Source organism: Ambystoma mexicanum, chromosome 11 (genome assembly GCF_040938575.1).
Source record: "Ambystoma mexicanum isolate Mex_15411 chromosome 11, UKY_AmexF1_1, whole genome shotgun sequence".
Classification (NCBI taxonomy): domain Eukaryota; kingdom Metazoa; phylum Chordata; class Amphibia; order Caudata; family Ambystomatidae; genus Ambystoma; species Ambystoma mexicanum.
The window spans coordinates 1123436871-1123457667 of NC_090934.1; the positions used below are offsets into that span (position 1 = coordinate 1123436871).

The window sequence follows — 20797 nt, forward strand, 5'->3', positions numbered from 1 at the left end:
GGACCCCCGGAGCCCCAGAGGCGTAGATGGACTCTGTATGATCCCATCCTTAATGAGATGCCACTCAGAGACGCAATCGCAACCGCGATCAACAACTTCTTTAAAGAAAACTCTAGCGGAGATACTTCCTTAGCCAACAACTGGGATGCAATGAAGGCTGTGGTGCGGGGAGAACTGATTGCCAAAGGGGTAGCCTATCATAGGCATAAACGACAGATCCGTCAGGATCTTGAAGAGGAACTCGAGAGGGCGGAGAGGACCCATAAGGAGAAGGGCTGGACCCCTAAAACGCAGCGAGCCCTCCGAATAGCCAAAAAGAAAATTGAAGCACATTACGCTGAACATACCGCCATCAAATGACGAAGGCTAAACAGTTCTACTACGCCAAAAACAACAAAGCAAACAAGCTACTGGTGGCTAAACTTGCCAAGACAAGAAGGAATAACACAATTGTGGGCCTTCGGGATCAGCAGGGCAAGACTCAATACTCGGATCACGACAAGCTTCAAATCGCATCGACTCACCTGACCCAAGTGATGACCGCCCCGGCCCGAGACGTCAATGAACAGAGGGAATACCTGCAAAAGGCGGCGCTCCCCCGACTGAAAAACGTAGCTCGGGACTCGCTGGAAGCCCCAATTACCACTGAGGAAGTCGATGAGGCGATAAAATCCCTTAAATCCCGAGCCCCAGGCCCAGATGGCTATACGTCGAAGTTTTATAAAGTCTTCAAACCCCAACTCCTGCCACCTCTGGTACAGTTATTTAACTCATTCAGGAACACAGGCACTATAACTCCGTCGATGCAAGAATCCATCACAGTTTTGCTGCCCAAACCTGGCGGTGACCCGAAGAATCCTGCGTCCTACAGACCGATTGCTTTGCTCAATATAGATGCCAACATTTACTCCAAAATTTTAGCAACCCGCCTGTCCCGGATTTTGCCAGAGATAATCGACGCCGACCAGAGTGGCTTCATCACACACCGCTCTACCGCTGATAACATTCGTAGAGCTCTGAACTTGGTGGAGCTTGCCTCCCGAGACTCTCAGGAGCTGGTGCTTCTGGCCCTGGATGCAGTTAAGGCCTTTGACAAGGTGGACTGGAACTTTATGAGGCTTACCCTCGAGGCCTTTGGCTTTGGTCCGGAGTTCTGCGCCATGACGTTGGCTAACTATACAGCGCCCAAGACCCTTCTCAGAGTCAATGGCATCCTCTCCCCCCCCTATCGACCTGACCTGTGGAACCAGACAGGGCTGTCCGTTATCGCCACTGCTTTTCGCACTAATTATGGAACCATTTGCCCAACGGATCAGGCGAAACCCGGCGATTAAGGGCTTCCAATCGAATGCAACACACCACAAACTGGCCCTCTACGCAGATGACGTCCTACTAACCATCACGGAGCCTCGTACTTCCCTCCCTCAGGCCCTAGCTGAGATAGAGAGCTATGGAAAGGTCACGGGCTTTGCCATCAACTTCCAGAAGTCGTCTGCCATGGGAGTGGGCCTGTCCCGAGAGATCCGGGAGGATCTGGCCCCACTATGTCCGATACAATGGACGACTAAGAGCATCAGTTATTTGGGTGTCCAGATCCCAGCGGACCCTGGGGAAGTCTATCGAGCAAACTTTCCCCCACTGTTCACGGACCTCGAGGCAGATTTAAAGCGGTGGGCGGCACAAGAGATCTCACTGATGGGCCGCATCACGGCCTGTAAAATGAACTTGCTACCAAGGCTCCTATATGCCTGCGCTTCGCTTCCAGCACCAATTCCGGCACCTGCTCTTCAGAAGCTACAAAAGGAAATGACACGGTTTATCTGGAAAGGGAGGAAGCCCAGAATCCCCAGGTCCACGATGCTGGGCAACGCTAAACTGGGTGGCCTCGGAGTTCCAGATTTACAAAAATATCAAATGGCGGCCCAACTCGCCTGCATCCGATCATGGCAGATACTTACCAACCGCCCGAGATGGGTGGACCTCGAACAGGCGCAACTACCGCTCCCGCTACGTTTTCTTCCGCACATCAATCCCTCCGAGCGCCGACTGTGGCAGAACCTCCTGAGGACCACCAAACACACTATTGCTGTCTGGGATAAAGCGCTGAAACAAAAGAAAACCCCAGTGGGACTCAGCCCTTTCTCCCCGGTGTTCCTGAACCCAGCTTTCTCCCCTGGCTGGTCCACCCGGAACTTTGGAACCTGGATTGCGGGAGGCCTGGAGACCTTGGGGCAACTATTCGAAGGGGGACAACCCTGCACCTTCGGGCGTTGTAAAGAACTCTTCCAGCTTCAGGAACAGGATAGATTTACGTACATTCAGCTGCGTCACTGGTGCTCCCATCCACAGACCCGCCAAGCCGCCACCTGCTCTCCCAGGGCTATTGAACTGACCCTAAATGACCTCCCAACCAGGGGGAGAATCTCCACTCTATACAAACGCCTCCAAAATGACTTCCTAACCTCTAAAACTCGATACATGGCCCAATGGGAGGCGGACCTAGGCCACCCAATCGAGGACCAGCTATGGGTTGACATTTGGTCGCGGGCACACACTTCTTCATCCTGCATTACGAACAGAGAGGGCGCATACAAGATCCTTCTTCGCTGGTATTATCCTCCCCTGAGGCTACACCATATGAACCCTACACTTAACCCGAACTGTTGGAGGCAATGCGGCCAAGTAGGGTCTTTCTTTCATATGTGGTGGTCCTGCCCGAGGGCCCAGACCTTTTGGAAACAATGCCTAGCAACAATCGCAGACATCACTCAGATACGACTCCCCCTGGAGCCCGAGCCCATCCTTCTGGGAGCCCCGGTCCCCGGGATCTACCCTAGATCGGGCCCTACGGCCAAACTACTGTCCCAATGTCTACTGGCAGGCAGAAATGTAATAGCCCGCACTTGGAAAACCACAGAAGGACCACTAATGCCTTTTTGGTGGATTAAACTTTGGGACATCTTAATCGCGGAGAAGGTGACGGCTGCTGGGGCAGGCCGCCTACATCGCTTCGAGAACATCTGGGGCCCGATCCTGGACTTTGATCAGAATTATCCAGCTCTGACATACAAGTCCCAATTAGCCAGCAGAACCTTACGGAACGATAATTCGCAGCTGGGCCAGGTAGAGGAACATTAAGATCATGGGGAGGGGAGGGAAGAGCAACCAACTGTATTGCTTCTGTACCATATGTCGTGATTGATTAAGCGTTGTATCATTTTATCCTGTTTGTTTAAAATAAATATTTTGAAAAAAAAAAAAAATTGAATTACGCCAAGATTTCCCAGGACCTCAATCTTGGGATATGTTTGGTTATATAGGTTTTTGTGTATTTGCCAGGCTTTCTTAATTGTGACATCTAGCTTGCCTGTTTGACTTCCTCTTTTTCAAGGAAATTCAGTCTCAACCAGAAAGGCTCTAGTACATTGGTGTGATATTTTTTAGTGCCCTCACGTAGCATTGTTTTATGCGTTTTGTTCGAGAAGCTCATCACTTGGCTGTTGGATTGTTTTGTTGCATGCATCGCCATACTTTTAGATTCCTTGGCTCTCCAGCTGGTGGTGTCCTTAGTGGTTGAGCTGCTGGGTCCAAGGCTTGGGTTCCTTGTCACCAATAGCATAACTATGCTACTCTTTCAATTTTCTGTCTTGTCCATGGATTACCATAAAGAGGATTTCTGGATCTCCATTTGACCTCCTTCTCACACGCTTTCTTCAAGAAGAGATTACAGTAGAAGTCCTCTGCAGATCTACTCATATTGTTCAAACATTTTAGAAAAAATGTTTTGCTTGAGCGTCACACTTTGGATATGAAATGTCAGTAAAAAAACATCCACAGGAGTGATTTTGAGCAGCCGAATATGATGGATACTGTCAAACAGAGCTGCTGCTGCCACACATCCTTTAGTTTTATCCGCATCTACATCACCTTGTACCTAAATAATGGAGACTATTTGCTGCAGTTATGCAATACAGAGGGGGGGTCTGGGAAACTCTCTACCAGCACGAACACAGCCCATTGGACCAGGGTAGTCCGGGAGACTCAAAGCTGAAGCCACCGCAATCATAAATACAACGCGGTTGTATTTATAAATGCTGTGTTTTTCTTTTCAAGTTTCCCGGGCTCCGTGGCTCAGGGGAACCCGGGAAACTTCCCCGGCTCGGGGGAGCACGGGAAACTTAAAAAGAAAACCACAGAAATAATAAATACAACAAGGTTGTATTTATATTTACAGTGATTTTACATCTAAATTTTAAAAAATCTAAAGCACTTACCAGCAGACAGGATCCTGACTGCATTCTCTGCTCTCTGGCAATAATGAAGCAAAAGCCACCTACTGGTAGCTTTAGTTTATTACAGCTGGCTGGCTTTTGCTTCATTGTCTCGAGGGCAGAGCTTAACACAAGCACAGGAGGCTCATCCATTTCACAAAATGGATGCCTCCTAGTGTTGGAAATTTTTGAGTTTGAGCCTGATTTGTTCAAAACTTTACATAGGAACTTTGTTTAAAAATATTTTTTATATATATTTTTGATTATGGCCCATCTTTTGAGCGAATAACATTTTTGAGTGAACGATTGTTACGCTCACCTGGTCTCCGTGGGGGCGTTTGGGCACGGTTGGTGCCCTCCCTTGACTCGACTCCTCGGAATCGCCTTCCCCTCCAGATGGTTGCTGGACCTGCTGCTCGAAAGATGGGTGGTGCCCTGAGTAAAGATGAGAGGCAATGAAAATGGAGTGGGGATATAGTGACTTTCCCCAACCCTTTCGTGCCAAAATACAGTGTGCAAGTGCTTTCCCATACAAGCTCACCTGTAGTTTTGTAATGTTGAGCTATCCGTCCTGCTTATCCTAGCAGGGGCGCGTAGAACGGACCGAGTTGCTTCACTGATCCGTGGAAGTGTTGATCCAGACCAGCTGCGATCAATCCAATTAGAAGGTAAGTCTTTTGTTATGACTATTGTTCGATTAGACTGTGTGTATTTCGTCTAATAATAATTCTTGCAATGTCTCATTCCATCCCCATAGGTACGGAGAAGTAAATCGGGACTGAGGAGTTTGAACAGTGACAGGTAAGTTGGTCTTTATAAGGAAACTCTAGTCTCTTGTATGGCGTGGCCAAGCGTTCGGCATGCACATGAGTTCTAACATGTTGTGTTCTTAACTTCCTCGTAGGTGCAGGCCGACGATGAAGAATGACGTCCGGATGCTCGATGAAGATTCGCGGTTGCAGGATGAAGTTACGGCGGAGGTAATGGAGCGAAGGGGAGTTCCGGGTAACTGGGCGCCCGGATTAGGTAAGATGAAGACTCCGACCGTGATGGAATGCAGGTAAAATGAAGACTCCGACTCCGGACGTGATGGGATAGAGGTAAGATGCGCGCACAGCGATGTAGCGACTGGCAGCAGGTAAGGAGCGCCCTCAGCGATGGAGTAGCTGGGTTCAGTTGAGTGGCGGGCATAGCGATGTAGCGGCTGGCAGCAGGTAAGGCGCGCCCTCAGCGATGTAGCGGCAGGCAGCAGGTAAGGAGCGCTCTCAGCGATGTCTTCAGGATGGAGCTGCAGGAATCCAGTGATGCACAGGTAAGCACAGCAGAAAGCGTTACGCTGCTGAAAGCAGAATAATGCGAAGCAAAGGCACGTGGATGGGCTGGCCTTATATAGGCTGGCTCAGGCCCCTCCCTTTAGCCCCGCCTACTGACTCCACCTTGGGACTTTGGCACGTGCCTTCCAGTTCTGTTCTATGGCCACGCCCAGCCCACCTGCACACGCCCTTGGCACACAGTGTGCAAGGCACACTTTTACATGAGCCTGGCACCAGAGGTGCCAGGACTGGGCCCAACTGGACCTTGGGGATGAGGAAGGACTGGCCCCTTGTCTAGTGACCATGACAACAATCTCTTTTAGTTTTTGGACATTACCCACAAAACATTGGGTCAATAACATAGCCCTGCTTGAAATCTAATTTCTCAGCAATGAGAACGGCTTCCCATTGTTTGACTGTGTATTTGGTTCCATTTTATGACCCTTTAGACAAAGGGGCCATGCAGGTCTTAATTCCTTGCATACTACTTCTTGCATCCAATGGAGGTTAAAGTGCAAGAAACCCTTGCCTGAAGATGTAAAAGTGATATCCAGCTCTGTGCGTGATTTTGTTTGTTGCTCATTTATCATAAATCCACAATCTGATGAAGAAATTGGTGGGACTTCAAAAGCTAATAGCACTACCACCCCAACATAATATTTTCAATTAGTTCAATAAAAGGTACAAAAACTTTGATTTTGTTTGAATATATTAGGGATATAAAAAAATAAAAGGCTAGATACAGGATCAACATCCAGCTTCTTTGACGATGAATTGTTTTTGAATAACAAGGGGCTATGCATCCACGTTCATTTTAATGGCTCAGGTGGAAACCTGTTTTCGGACATGGACTCACCTTTGTAAAGAAAAAACAGACACAGGTGAACGAAGAAGTAATGGAGGTGAAAAGAAAAATCCATAATTTCCTATAGTAGATGAAAAACCTTCAACCCCATTGTATTTTGGAACCAACGCAACTCGCACCACTTTGGCCCGTAAAGGTAGAGTAGTTAAATGTGATTTTACTGTGAAAGTAGGATTTATTCATTGTTGTTGGTGGGGTCGCCCAGAACAACAAAGGGCCTTAGTGGAAGGAACATTGTATTTAGGTACACAACTTTCAAGACAAGGAAATACACACAAACTATAAAACTATGATTTAACAGCATTCAAAGAAAATAAACATTCAAAGATTACACATAACTAGTTTATTTAAAGCATGATTTAAACTTTCACACTTGTAGCAAATGTGTATCATTTTTAAAAATGTCTGTAATTTCATATAAACCAACAACTTCCAAGATCAGTGATCCAGGTTTCGTCTAAATAAAATAATATGAATCCTAAATTAGCAGCACCTTCTTCACTCCTATATGGAAGTGTATGTTTCAGCAGGGCTATCTGTGAGTATTCAATTAACACTGAGATTATCAAAAGTTTTATGTGGAGGGATACCAAATTGAAAAACAATTCAGAGAGAGGTAAAGCTACAATTGGGAAGCGCACGTCTTTCCTAATTGGTTAAGACATGGGCGTGCAAAAGTGCTCAAACATTATTTGAAAGTGTGTCCTTGAATCAACGTATGCAGCCAATTTCTAAAACAGTCTAAAACTGGAAGAAAAATATGGAATGTATTGTCTAAAGACAATATACAGAAAAAATGCATAGTGGATGGAAATCTTGCTTTCACAGTTTCAACACCTTAACCAGGTCTGCTACTTTCAACAAATATGTTTCACAGCGTGAAAGCATCATTAACAAACGTGTGCTAGCAGCTGAAGGACTCTGCTTCTATATTCTACCTTTGACATGAATCAGCACAAATTGGCCTTTGAACAGTTTGGTCTTTAGTTTCAGTCACAGCAAAACAATTCACCTAAAAAAAGCCTTGGGGGCACTTAAACTTCCAGAGCAAAATATATACACAGAGCAACAGAGATCTGGGAAAATCGTTTTGCCAATGACGACCAGAAGGAAAATCCTTTCTTGGTCAGGGATAATTTGACATGGCCCATGATTTCATTGCCACTTGGACCCCCCCATGTATTGTGCATTGTAACTGCTTAAGCTATTTCCAGTGAACAACAAGTAATTTAAAAAATGGTTATTAAAATGAACCAGCAAATGACTGATCTATAAATTAGTTATGAGGTCACGTCACAAGTTTTAGACATAGGAAAAATAATTTCTGACTCGGAGGTAAGCAATACTAAAAGACGCGTCTCCAGCAAATTCCTCATCTAACAGCTCTGAGACAGCAGATTGAAGTTTTCTGCTATTCATGATGGTAGCATTCCCTTTTCACAATATAAACTTAAACACAAGCAATGGTTAGGTACAAACTAAAAACACAAATGTACACATAATCAAACATGATAAAATAGAACATGACATTAGAAGATGCACACCAAGCATCTGCTGAGGTTTTCTGGTTTAACTAATTAAAAATGAGTTTGTGTCCATGTTCAACATAAAAAATGCAATGGATATCGACAAAAGAATGGTCAAGAGGAAACCTGAAAAGTGCACTATGTAATGAATAGTCTTGGATCAAGTGTTCTTGAAAAGGCTGGCAACGTCTGGTGTCATCTTCTAGCGTTGGTAGGGAAGGCACCTTGAGGTGTATTTATTAAAGTGTATCCATTACAACTTTTGTCTGATGTCCAACATAGAAGAGGATATAGGCCTTTGCCTTCACCACAGTCTCTTCATCTGTCAGAGTCACTGTACTGTCATTGAAGTGGAACCAGCGACCTTCATGGGTGGCATAAGCTGTGTAATGTCCAGAGCCCACACTAGATAAAAAGAAATACAAAATGTACAATGATCTTTCGTTTACTCCAAAGGCAACTCGTTTACAACGATACTGAACCATGCATAATTCTTGTAGACAATAGAAATATGTCTGCAGCTAAGGGCAGGCCATGCATGTCCTTGAAATTTACCCAAAACATCAGTTTATGTTAATGACATGTAGATGAAATGTGTTGCACATCAGGGTTACACAGACTATTAGCAAGAAAAAAGTTAGGTTTAGGACAATGACACTGATTTCACAGGCATCCGATATCAGAATTTAGGTTCAAGATATTAAAATCTACACCACACAAAAACAAACGGCCAGAGATAAAGAGTTTACATCCCAAAGAAAAAGTGTATGCAATGATGGAGCAATATATAGGTAGGAAAGTAAAACAAATGACTGATTGGGTCCATAGATGATGTAATGGATCCGCAATCATATCACGGACAGTCGCGTTTCATTGAAGTGAACTATTTGCTTATGCTTTTGTTGTTTGGATTGCTTCGGTTTGAGAAAGTAGCCTGCTGTCACTGTTTGCTTTTTGAGCCGTAACTAACTCTGCCTATTTACTTGCCTGCCCGAGGAAGCATACAGGTGCACCCTTCCACAATGAAGCGGTGTGTCAGCCGCGCTGCTGCCCAGTTAACTGGAATAATGGAGCCTTTTGCAACCATGGAAACTAAAGACACTGCTGAAATGGTACACTTGAGGCTTGAACTTTCACCGTGGGAGACTGTCAGCAATTTAAAAAACATGGAGCCGACATACAACCTACGTGGAGAAAAAAGATAAGGCAACAGAGCAACAAGTCAGACCCCTATCCCCTACTCAACATCAAAAATGACCAACTACTTTTCACTAGTAATCTCTAGATTGGCTCTCAAAAACAATGGGCCTCATTACGAGTCCGGCAGTAACTGAGGCGGTAAAACCATTCCGCCTCCATGACTCCTGGAAATACCAGGGCATTATGACCCTGGTGTCCCGGGAATTCCGGAGGCGGAATTCGGTTAATCCCCATTCCCATTGAGTCCCATAGGACTCAATGGGAATGGGGAAGTGGAAACACCGGCACCATCTCGTGATGGTGCTGGTGTTTCCACGTCCGCCTGCAGGCGGGTGGTGTTAAACCCGCCAGGTCAGACCTGGCGGGAACATCACCTCCCGCCTGCACGAGTTGGGATCGGGCGGTCCGGAATTAACAGTGGTGGTGGGTTTACCGCCACTGTTATTTCCGGACCGCGCGACCTGTAATGAGGCCCAATGTCTCCATTGAATAGGAGCTACAAACATAGCATGTTTGGGGTCTCTTTTGAATTATAAACTCGTAAGCCTACTAGTAACCAAGCCTGACTGTGACACTTGACATGGGCTAGGTCAGCTGCAGTATATCCTTTGAATGCTTCATTAAGTATAAGGCCACTGGCTGTTACATCAGACGCGATAAAAACCTAATTGATTAAACAACATTAATTGAACGTATGGGGATTCTGACTAACAGAAACAAGGCTGATGTGGACACTATGGTCTCCAAATGTACACCTCCCATAACTGTCGAAAATAAATCTTTAAGCAACAGCATGTCTCCAAAGGACTTATGGGAGGCTGTTGTGGCAGACACTGCTGATTTAAAGAGAACATTTCAGGAGGAGTCTGTAACAGATAAAAGAGAAGTTGTGAATCTTCCTGAAAGGACTGCTGTGAAAGACATTACTATGTACCACACTAATATGGGCATACAAGATCAAAGTTACCAAAATCAAAACACCGGATTTACTATTGTACTTCGACTGACTGATGAAACTCATAAGTGTTATACTCTCTCCTAATTTTGGGGATAATCTCATACACACTATAGATGATAACCTTGGAAATCAAACCGTGACTACACCACAATGACTTAAAACGGTATTACTAAGCCTCAATTGCAAGCCTTGCATTACTTGCTTAAATCGTAGGGTAAATGATGCAAATCCATTTATGCTGAAACAGCTCTACATAACAAATAACTAATGTCTATTTTAGGCAATTTTTCCATCCGTAAACAAGGTAGAAGTGTCCAAAGCTTAGCAATGGTTGTCAGGGTGTCAAGGGGGACAAGGGGGACAAAGGTGGAAAGAGAAATTACACAAAGTGTAATAGTACCCAGGCAAAAGGCGTAACACATCGTGACTGTATGGACACTAGCGAGACTGGACTTAAAACCGCACATTGTTCAAATGGGCCGATGTCTTCAAATAAGAAGGGAAAAAACTAAAAAGGATAAACAATACATTACTGTGTGCAAAACCCCTAATATTAACAGCTAAGGATAAAAAGGTGAAAAATAAGGGAAAGACTTGCATGCTAAACGCAAAAGGAACATTAGGGCTGGGCGATATATAGAGTTTGATATATTTTCAAAATCGATATAGGATAAGAAAATATCTTTAACATTGAGATACCTACATATGGCATATATTACTCACCGTAACCATATTTCTGATGCTTGTATCTGCTTAGATTCACATGGTTTAAAATACTTACCTGTAACTATTGTTCTCCAGCATGCATTCACATGCTCATGAATATTCCCCGTCGTCAGGCTGGGATCCTTGGTAAAAGAAAAAAGGTATGCAGACTTTCCATCAAAAAATGTTCCATCAAGGGTTTTTCCATCAAATTTTTTCCAACTAAAAAATGTGCATCAAATGCATATTTTGCATGTTTTTGTGGGATAAAGGGTTAATTTTGTCTGGGGTGTGTTTAAGGATTTAAAAGAGGGAGTTGGGGGGACGGCGCCAAAAAACACAAAAAATGCATTCGATGCACATTTTTTTGTTGGAAAAAATCCAATGGTACTTACCTTCGCCAGAAATAATTCGATGAAAAAACATGTAACCAAGAAAAAATAGTTTGACTTTCACTTAAAAACTGTATTTCTCCTCTAAACCAATCCCTGTCCTCTGGGTCATATTGCCCCCACCCAATGACAGTCCTCTCCCTAAGCTCTGCCTCTGGCAGCCATCTTCATATTTGGTAAGCAGATAAAGTGGCCGTATGACCAAGAAGAGCCGCAGAGGGGCCAGGAGGGAGGGTTTACAGATGTGAATCTATGCCAGACCCATGCTGGAGAACAATAGTTACAGGTAAGTAACTTAAACCTTCTCCAGCACGGGGTTTGGCATGGATTCACGTGCTCATGAATAACAAATACACAGCAGTACACATTACACAACCGCGGGAGGTGGCAAGGCTCAACAGAAGCAATTAACACTGTAAGGAACTCATGGTGGCAACAGTAAAGACAGACACACGTGATCACAGTTCAAGGGTGTTTATTGAACCTTATAACGGGTGGGATAAATGCCTAATCTAAACCTAAATCTAAGATGGGAGCAAGCTTAAACCATCAAATAATATAAGGCAGTCCTAGTGGTGTCTTGTAAAATAAAAAGGGACTATACTAAAAAACACAAAACTATTGCCAATCCTTACTACTAGTTAGAAAGAAAAAATGTGGGATAATGTTCCCCAGAAAATAAAGAAGTGTTTACAAAAAGATAAGTCAGGATGGTTTGGCTGGGTCTCCCTTCCCCACGTTTTAAGCACGGGACAAGGCGGGACTTCTGAGTACAGCCCACCCCTTGACCTCGTCGAGCGATGCTGCTGTAGAGGTCCAAGGGAACGTGCCGTCTCTGTGTCCATCTTTATGGCTTGAAGGGATTCGTTGACCGCCCTCCTGAACAGATTTTCACTGTCAAAGGGCATGCCCAGCACCTTCACATAAACGTCCTGGTGAACGTTTGTCCTTCAACAACCCCTGCCGACAAAGGCCAAACTTTGTTTCCCATGTCGGCGATGTCCATTTCCACTTGCTTTTTTTTTTTAAAGCTTTATTTTTCAGGTGAACTACATTATCCATAATAGTCAAGCAATAACTACAGTCTCAGGTGAAAATACAGCTTTCGGGATCATGATATTTCCTTTTCCTACCATATACCTCCCTTACCTCCCCCCTCCCCTATCCAACTCCCCAACAATAACAATAACTTTGGAGGTGGTCCTGCATACATATAGTCGCATATTTGCACTCATGGGTTAAGCTTAGTCCATCATATATCTTTGTATGGTTTTCCCATCGTGCGTCCAGGCCGGCCAACATTTGCTCACAGCACAGAGAAGCTTTGGGGCAGGGTGGGTTTATGGCAGAATTGGTCTCTTTCCAAAACCAACTCGTGGAATGGGAGCCATGTGTTTACAAATCTTTGGTATTTACACATTGCCAATGCATATACATATTCCATGGCCATGATTCCCCACGTCCTGGCCCACCACATTGCAAGTATCAGGGCTTGTTCCGATTTCCAATTATGTGTCATGGTAATACTTGCTGCGGTGAGCATATGGGTGATAAGTGTGGCTCTTGGGCTGGTTGCATCATACCACTGCCACCACTCCTAATTGAATCACCTTTGGGCACATAGGTAGCTGTAACCCCAAAATCTCTCGAATGTGGCTCAAGATTTCTGTCCAATATATCTTTGCCCTTGGCAACATCCACCACCTGTGTCCCATGTCACCCAGTTGACTACACCACCTCCAGCATTCCATGGAAATATCAGGATTCATAGGATGCAGTCAGTGTGGAGTCATGTACCATCGCATGTAGATATTATATGCCGACTCCTACAGTACGGAACATCAGGAGCACCTCTGCGCCCGCACCGAGGTCTGCCCCCATTCCTCCTCAGTGATTGTTACCCCAGGTTCTGCTCCCATTTTCTCATGTATGGAAGTACGTCCCCCAACATTGCCCCATCCAGTAAGTGGTACAGTCTCGAGGTGCCCTTCTCGGGAGCTCTTACCTTCATGTTGAGTGCCAAGCCCACCAGGGTTCTGTTGGCCGCTTACCTGCACTCTTTGTTTGTGACCCAGTGTCTGACCTGAGAAACCTTTCTCGTTCGGGCAGAGAGAATTTAGTTTTGCATTCCTCAAATTGTAGGGTTGAAAGAGCTTGGAAGAAATCACTCAAGTTTAGTGTGGCCTGCCCCTCCCAGTTTGCCGAGAAGACCGGGGCTCTCCCTGGTGAAAAATCCAGATTATATCCCATTGGCATAAAGGGGCCCATCCCTGGCTTACACTTTTTCGCCCACAGTGCTTTGTCTCAGTAGCGGAGTGTGTTTCTTGTGGATTCTAACAGTGGTCCACCCGCTTCTCTCAATCTTGTTTTCAGGAACCCCAAGCACCCCAGTGGAATGTCAGTAATGCTCCAACTCTCACCACCCCCACTCTGTGCCCTGTGAGGCCCAATGTAGCATTGGCACCAGTTGCGCTGCCATAAGATGGCGGGACATCTCTAGAACCCCCAGTCCACCCAAGCCCGGACCCCTAAACAAGACCCTCCTAGCTACCCAAGGTTGCCTACCTTCCCAGATGAAATGGGTTATCCCTTTCTGTCAGTGGAAGATCAACTGTGGAGGTATTCATATTGGGAGGGAACTTGTGCCATAACAATCTGGGCAGTAGCGTAATTTTAACGGCTGTAATACGGGCGAACCATGAGAACTCCTGCAAATCCCATCTCTTGAGATTCCCGAGGTGGTCTTGGATGTTGGCGGCAAATATCCCCTCATATATGGGGGAGGTCAGTTTTACCCCCAAGTATTCCACAGCATTCCACTCCCAGAGCAGAGGGGTAAGCCCTTTGACTGATCCTCTGATGTCAAGTGCCTTGGATTTCACATAGTTGATGCGGAAACCAGTGGCCCCCACAAAATCATCCAGAAGGGACATCACCCTCCGGTGCGAACGCACTCAGTAACAATACGTCATCTGCATATATTGCTATTTTGTGTTCTATCCCTTTGACATCACACCCATTATTGCCGGGTCTGCCCTGTTTGCCCGTGCCATGCGTTCTATTGCGATGGCAAAAACCAAAGGTGATAGTGGGCACCCTTGCCTGGTGCCCCTCCGTATGAGTATTATTTCCGAGATCCTCCCGTTAACCTGTAGTTTTAGTTAGGGACCGGAAATTAGGCAAGATCATTTGTGTAAAGATTTTTCCACACCCAAAAGCCTCCAGTGTAAGTTTGAGGTAGTTCCAATCCATGCTGTTGAACACTCTTGTGGCATCCAAAGCCAACATGGTGAACTTCTGACCCACTGTCCTACCCAACACCATCACAGTTATCGCACTCCAAACATTGACTTGTGTGTTTCTTACCATTATGAACCCCGCCTGGTCTCGGTGTATAATTTTCGGTAGAATTGTCATCAGTTGGACGGAAAGGACCTTTGCATACAGTTTAGCATCCCCATTGAGTAGTGAAATGGGTCGGTAGCTACAGCAGGAGGAGGTGGGGTCTTTCTCTGGTTTGAACAATAGCATGGTCGTGGATGGGCCCATGTCCTTAGAAACTGTCCCTGTGTTCCGTATATGTTTAAAAGTTCTAGTTAGAGGGCCTGTGAAGATAGTTTGAATAGTTATATAATATTAATTCCTGAACCTGTCGGGTCTGGGGGCCTTGTTCCTTGCCAATACGTTTATTGCCCGGCTAACTTCTATCTCGGTGAAATGGGCTTCCAGCGCCTCTCTGTCGGACTCTGTGATACTTGGCATGTCAAGTTCCCTCAGAAACGCCCAATGGTCACTTTCATTTAATCGCTCCCCCGCTACAGCCCTGGAGTAGAAGTTGTGAATGATTTCAATCTTTTCCGCCTACTCTCTCTCAAGGTTGCCTTCCCCAATCCTCAGCTGAGTAATATAGTTCTTTACACACTTTGAAATCTGTTGCCTTTTCCCCTTTCACATAGTATGTTTGGTTTGTTTTGTTTGTACAAGTAATTGTGCCGATCTATCTGCCAGGTGTACTTCCAATTTAGCCTTGGCCTTTCATCAGTGCCCGCCATGCCTTCTTAAACCCAGTGTCTTTGTGCAAACCCTCTGCTTCTGTTACCACCTTTTCAAGTGCCACCCTCACAAGTTCCGTTTCTCTCATGTATGCAGATGTCTTAGCTATGAATTCCCCCCTCATGACCGCTTTACTCGCGTCCCATACTATGCCCCATTTCGCTCCCTCTGTCATTGTCTGTCATTGTCCTCCATATGGGCCCTCAACAGTGAGTCCCTTAAGGCATTCAGGCACCACGGTTTCTGGCCCTCTGGGGCCGCTATCAGGGGTTCCAAATGGAGGATCACCAGGGCGTGGTCCGATAAGTATCTTGTCCCAATTTCTATGTCTGTCACCTGGGGTATGAGGGTATCAGAAACTAGGATCATATCTATGGGGGGAGAATACCATATGGACCACTGAATAGTGTGTATATACCCTGAATTGGGTCTGGAAAAACTGCCAGGTCTCTATGAGATGTAATTCCGTGAGGAATTGCGCAAGTGCTAGTCTGCGTCTACCAACTGCGTGTGTGGGAGGGTGAGTCTTGTTCAAAAGAGGGTCCATTACACAGTTAAAAGTCCCCCCCCCATCACCTTCCCCACGCATCACCCCAATAGTTTCCCGCACAGATTTGCGAGAAAGTGTCCTTGCTTTTCGTTGGGACCGTAGATCGCCACCAGCATCACCAGTTGGCCCTGCAACATTCCCCCTATCACCAAGAATCTAACCTTCAGGTCCTTGTGTGAGAACTGTTTAGAGAATTCCGAGTCCTTAGAGATCAGTATCAGCACTCCCATCTTTTTAGCACCACTAGAGGCAAAGTACTGTTTCAGGAATGCTTTATGCCTAAGGCGCATTTCATCTTTAGGGAACAAATGCGTTTCTTGTAGCCAGGCAACTGTGGAATGCAACTCTTTTAGGCGGCTAAATATGGAGCGTCTCTTGACTGGGGAGTTTAAGCCCTGGACGTTTAGGGAAGCCATATGTAGGTCAGCCATCAGCCAATCACTGTTCGAATTCCTTCAATAAGACCTTTCAATAACTCTTTCCCTTGAGTGCCAAACTGGGCTTCTCGCACCACCATCCCAACCATCCCATCGAAACCAACAATATTAACTGTACCATTCACCCCCATTCCACGCCACCAACTGCCCCATAAAATCTTAGTCATCCACCACTGGGTATCAAGACCACCCAGGATGATGGAGGCTATTCCGGTCTATCACTCCCATCCCTCCCTTTCTTCCCCCTTATTCGTGTAATATCTGAATGTCAAAGTCTAGGCCCCTTATCTGTTGCCGATTGTTTCATGTACCGTCCCCTCTTCAAAACCCCTGGTACCCACTGGTTTCATTCAGGGTGGCGCCCCATCTTTTGCTCCTTTATTCCTCCCCTTAGGCTGCAAGCGCGCCAATCTCCATCGTTCTTTCCTCCCTGATGGTAGGGCTTCTTCCTTGTCCTCCAGACCCTCCTTTGGTTTAGAGGGGTGTCCCTCTTTTCCCCCTTCCATCAAGTCAGCCATTTCATCTTCCTTGGAGATCGAGTATTGTTGCCCCTGCCATTCAAATCGCAGAGCGCACGGGAACGACCATCGATAGCTGGTCTTGTTTGAGCAAAGCCAACTTGTAACCACTCGTAGGCGCTTTTGTTTAATGAGTGTTGCTTGCGCCAGGTCTTGGGTACAGAGCCAATGGGGTGTGTCTAAATCTCACTGACTCTTGTTTGAGGGCTTCCCTCATTAATTCCTCTTTTACATAGTACAAATTGACTCTGGTCAGGACATCTGTGGTTAGGTTTCTACTAATTTGGAAAGAGGAGTACACCCGGTGGGTGCAGTCGGGCACTACCTCTCCCTCATCCTCTGTTCCCAAGAGGGACTGGAACAAGCTCTTCACATATTCCTGTAAGTCAACATCTGCTATTGCCTTGGGAATCTCCTGGATCTGTGTGTTGTTCCGTCGTGATCTGTTCTCCATATCCTCCTGTTTGTCCAGGACTATTTGAATCTGTTGTTCCATTCAGCCCATTCGTTGCGCCAGATCATCGTGAGCATGTCCCTGATCACATACTGCCGTCTTGAGATCGTCCACTCACCTCTCCACTGGCCATTACATTTTTTATTGAGGATTGAGGTGGCCTTTGTTAGGTCAGCTGTGCTCTCTTTAATGTCCTTCTTTAACTCCTTCAACATGGCCATCAGATCTGACCTTCTAATTCGAGGGTCCTCTTCCAAGTGTGCAGAGGGTGGTGTCATGATCTCTGCTTCCAAAAGGTCAGGGTTTTCCCAACTCCCTTGGAAGCAGATCCATAACCCAGGTTCCGAGTGCCAACCAGTCCCAATTGGGACCTTTTGGACCCAGTCCTGGCGCCAGTGGCACCAGGCTCATAAATATGCCCAGTCCCAGCGCTGGAAGCGCCGGGCTCATAATGCTTGGGTGGACTTACCTTCAGCAGACCATGCTGCTTACTTGCCTGCCAGTTGAGCCTCTGATCCTCTTCTGTTAGGAAAAGTAGTTCCAGTTGGGTGGGGCTGGAGCCACTCCCTAGATTCAGAACACTGGAACTCTTCTGGAAGGCAGGAACTCTTTTCTTACCAGGAACTCTTTTCTTACTTAGGCGTGGCTGTGGAAGGAGACACCCAAGCACTACAGGAGGCTATTTAAACCACACCCGGTGGATGAATCTTGCTTTGCGTTATTCTGCAACCTCTGCAGCAGAACGCTCATTGTGTCTTCTGCATCCGGTCCTGGGCCTAAGGAAAAAGGCTTACCATCCTGAATCCAGTCTTCAGCAACACCTATAAAGACAAGAAAGAACAGGTTAGCATTCCGGCATCTGAAAGGCAAAGGCTTACCATCCTGAATCCAGTCTTCAGCAACACCTATAAAGACAAGAAAGAACAGGTTAGCATTCCGGCATCTGAAAGGCAAGTTTACCAACTCTTCGCACGCTCCGGAGGCCTTCGGCGCTGCATCCCGCATCTGAAAGACAAAACAAGGTGCGTTTAAAGACATTGGGGAACTTTAATACTCACGTGCCATTACTCCTTTCCACATCTAATCCAGTGGGTATTCCGGCACCCTGCAGCCGCTCCGAACTCGTACCTGCAAAATAAAAAGACAGTTAGAGCGCATAGTGAAGCAGGCAACAAGCGCTTACTTACGTGCTTCCAGGCGCTTCTATTCATCACACGGGCTCCATCTTCAACTCACTTCAGCCCGTCATCCGCCATCGCCGGAACCCTGCAAAACAAGAGACATCATTACTAAAGACTTTAAAGACATTTGAATGACTCGAAACTTACCGTTCGTGCAGTAAACGACGGACAGCAGTCCTCTGAAGTCAAGAGGCCTGCGCTACCTATCCAGTGAAGAAACTGGTTACAGCACCCTGCCCCGAGGCAGATGGAGAGCTCGGCATTCACTTACCTAAGGTGAGAGCGTTAACCTTTGGGGGTCTACAGGAGAGGAGAAGAGGAAAGAGATAGGGACACCCCAATAACCCCAGTTCATTAACCCCATATTTTCTATCTGCAGACATCTTACTCTACACGTCAGGCATACAGTGCACAGAGGTCCAGCCCAAAGAGCCAACCGGGTGCTACACATCACCTTTGAAGATACGGTAGTCGCCCAGTCAAGACCGGCGCCTCTGCGAGAATCAGGTGAGCGTTACAGGTGGCGAGTGGATTTGGACCTTGGTTTGTTGCTGTGCACGCTTTTGTGTGTCTGCACCCTGCATGAGTGCTTTAATGTCTCCCGATTGTGGGACCTTCTCTTTCGCCAGATGTTTAGCCAACATGTTTGATTGCAGGGCTTTTCGGGGTCAGGGATAAATTCTGCCCCTCTCCCTCTCCGCAAATGGAGGTGTTCTCTTGATGCCCCCTGCCTCCTCATTCAATGTCCCTTCTGTGATGGTGGTGTGTCCTGACTTACTGCTGCATTATGAACGTGGCGATAACAGAGTTTATTTCACTGATGTGGCAACCACAGTTTGGCGTCTGCCTTATCCGCTCCCTGCGGTCGATGGCTGTGGGGGATGCGCTCCTCCTACTGGAGTGTGGCTTTAATCCTCACCACCAGTGGCACCGGGTTCAATCACGACCCGCAGTTCTTTGCAGGCCCCCCAGGGTCACTTTGTTACGGCCCCAATTGGGACAGTCACCGTTCCCTTATTTTCACATGGGTGGGAAGATGTCTCTTCCCTGGCGGCCCCGGCAGTGAAGGCGAGCCCTCCTCCCAACCGCTCCTCCCACCCTCGGGCGCTGTCCCCCGCTCCAAATATTTATTATTTTTAGCCCCATTCACTGCAGGGATGCGGATCCTTCCTCCAGGCATCCGATCGGTGCCTGGGAGCTCGACCACAGGGGCGGGGACGCACATTTGCTCCTCCAGCTCTGAAGCGCCCACCAATTTGGTTGTCCGCCTTGGGAACCTTCAACAGGTCCTTGACCCCCGTTCCGGCGCCGGGAGTAGCATCACTTTCGGGCAGCAGTGCCCCCAAGCCATGGGGGTGCCCCCCTTTTATTGCGGGGGCTCGATCTGCTTCTTAATGAGGGATTTCAGGGTCGGGACAGTATCAAGAGCCGGGAGCGTAGCGGAGCAGCATCTTCTGGTGTCTCTGGCTACCCACTCCCCGCCACTGCCACTTTCTTTCTGAAAGAGGGCGAGTGCCTCCATTTTCTTGTTGTCAGGGAGGAATTCCAGGATAGGGCCCAGCTTGTACCAAAGCTTCAAGTTGTATCGGGACAAGATAGCCAGAGCATTAGCTGCCTTGATCGTGTATGCCGCCGTGTAGTTGACTCTTATACATGGCGTCCATCTTGTTCCCCTCATTGTCCGTGGGGACTGATGCGGAAGCCGGGTTGGCCGAACGTTTCCTTGCAGCAGCCGACACTACTGAGTCCTGTGACGGTTGTGACCTCAAGTGCTTGGGTGCGGAGTCCAGCACCCTGTATTTCTTCTCCAGTCTGTCTTGTTTGGTTGGAGACGTGCATGGGTTCTTCATAAGGGCTAGGCCATCCTCTCAAATGTCGTCAAAAAAGGGTACCACCATTATAGTCTTCCTTTTGCACTCTCGTCGCTGATATAGGAACCCCTCCTTGGTTTCCTCTGGCACCAGCTGAAACAGCTCAGAGGTCCTGGAAATCGAGTGGAATGATCCCACCTCGTCTGGTGGAGAGACTATGAGGGGCGTCCAGGTGTGGTGATTCATTGTCTGCAGGAACAAAGTCCTTATCTTCATCGGTTCCCGTGGCCCTCGTGGCCATGTCCTTACCAGTGTGCATATCCGGGTCCGCTGGTGGAGTCGGGTCCCGACGCGGTGGAGGCGGTTGATGCAACGGCGTTGAATGACACTTCCTCTTCTTACGCAGAAGCTGGTCAGGGGCCTGCGGTACAACAGGTGCCAGTGCTGGGGACAACCTCTGGTGGATCTCCATCGCTAGGGTGTGGAGAGCAGACAGGATGTCCATGGATATGTCCCTCAGCTGTGGAGGGAACGATGGAGCGCTAGGACCTGCGTCACCGTCG

At 47.0% G+C, this 20797-nt stretch overlaps 1 protein-coding gene across 6 annotated transcripts in view; it reads right to left on the minus strand.

The window, feature by feature from the left end:
- Positions 1–6769: 6769 nt before the first annotated feature.
- Positions 6770–20797, minus strand: part of USP3 (ubiquitin specific peptidase 3) — a 1719287-nt gene continuing 1705259 nt past the window's right edge. For all 6 annotated transcript variants that reach the window (XM_069624462.1, XM_069624461.1, XM_069624459.1 and 3 more), the window contains one exon: positions 6770–8380. In XM_069624462.1, the coding sequence (XP_069480563.1) occupies positions 8215–8380 (166 nt within the window). In that variant the 3' untranslated portion in view covers positions 6770–8214. The remainder of the gene's footprint in view (positions 8381–20797) is intronic.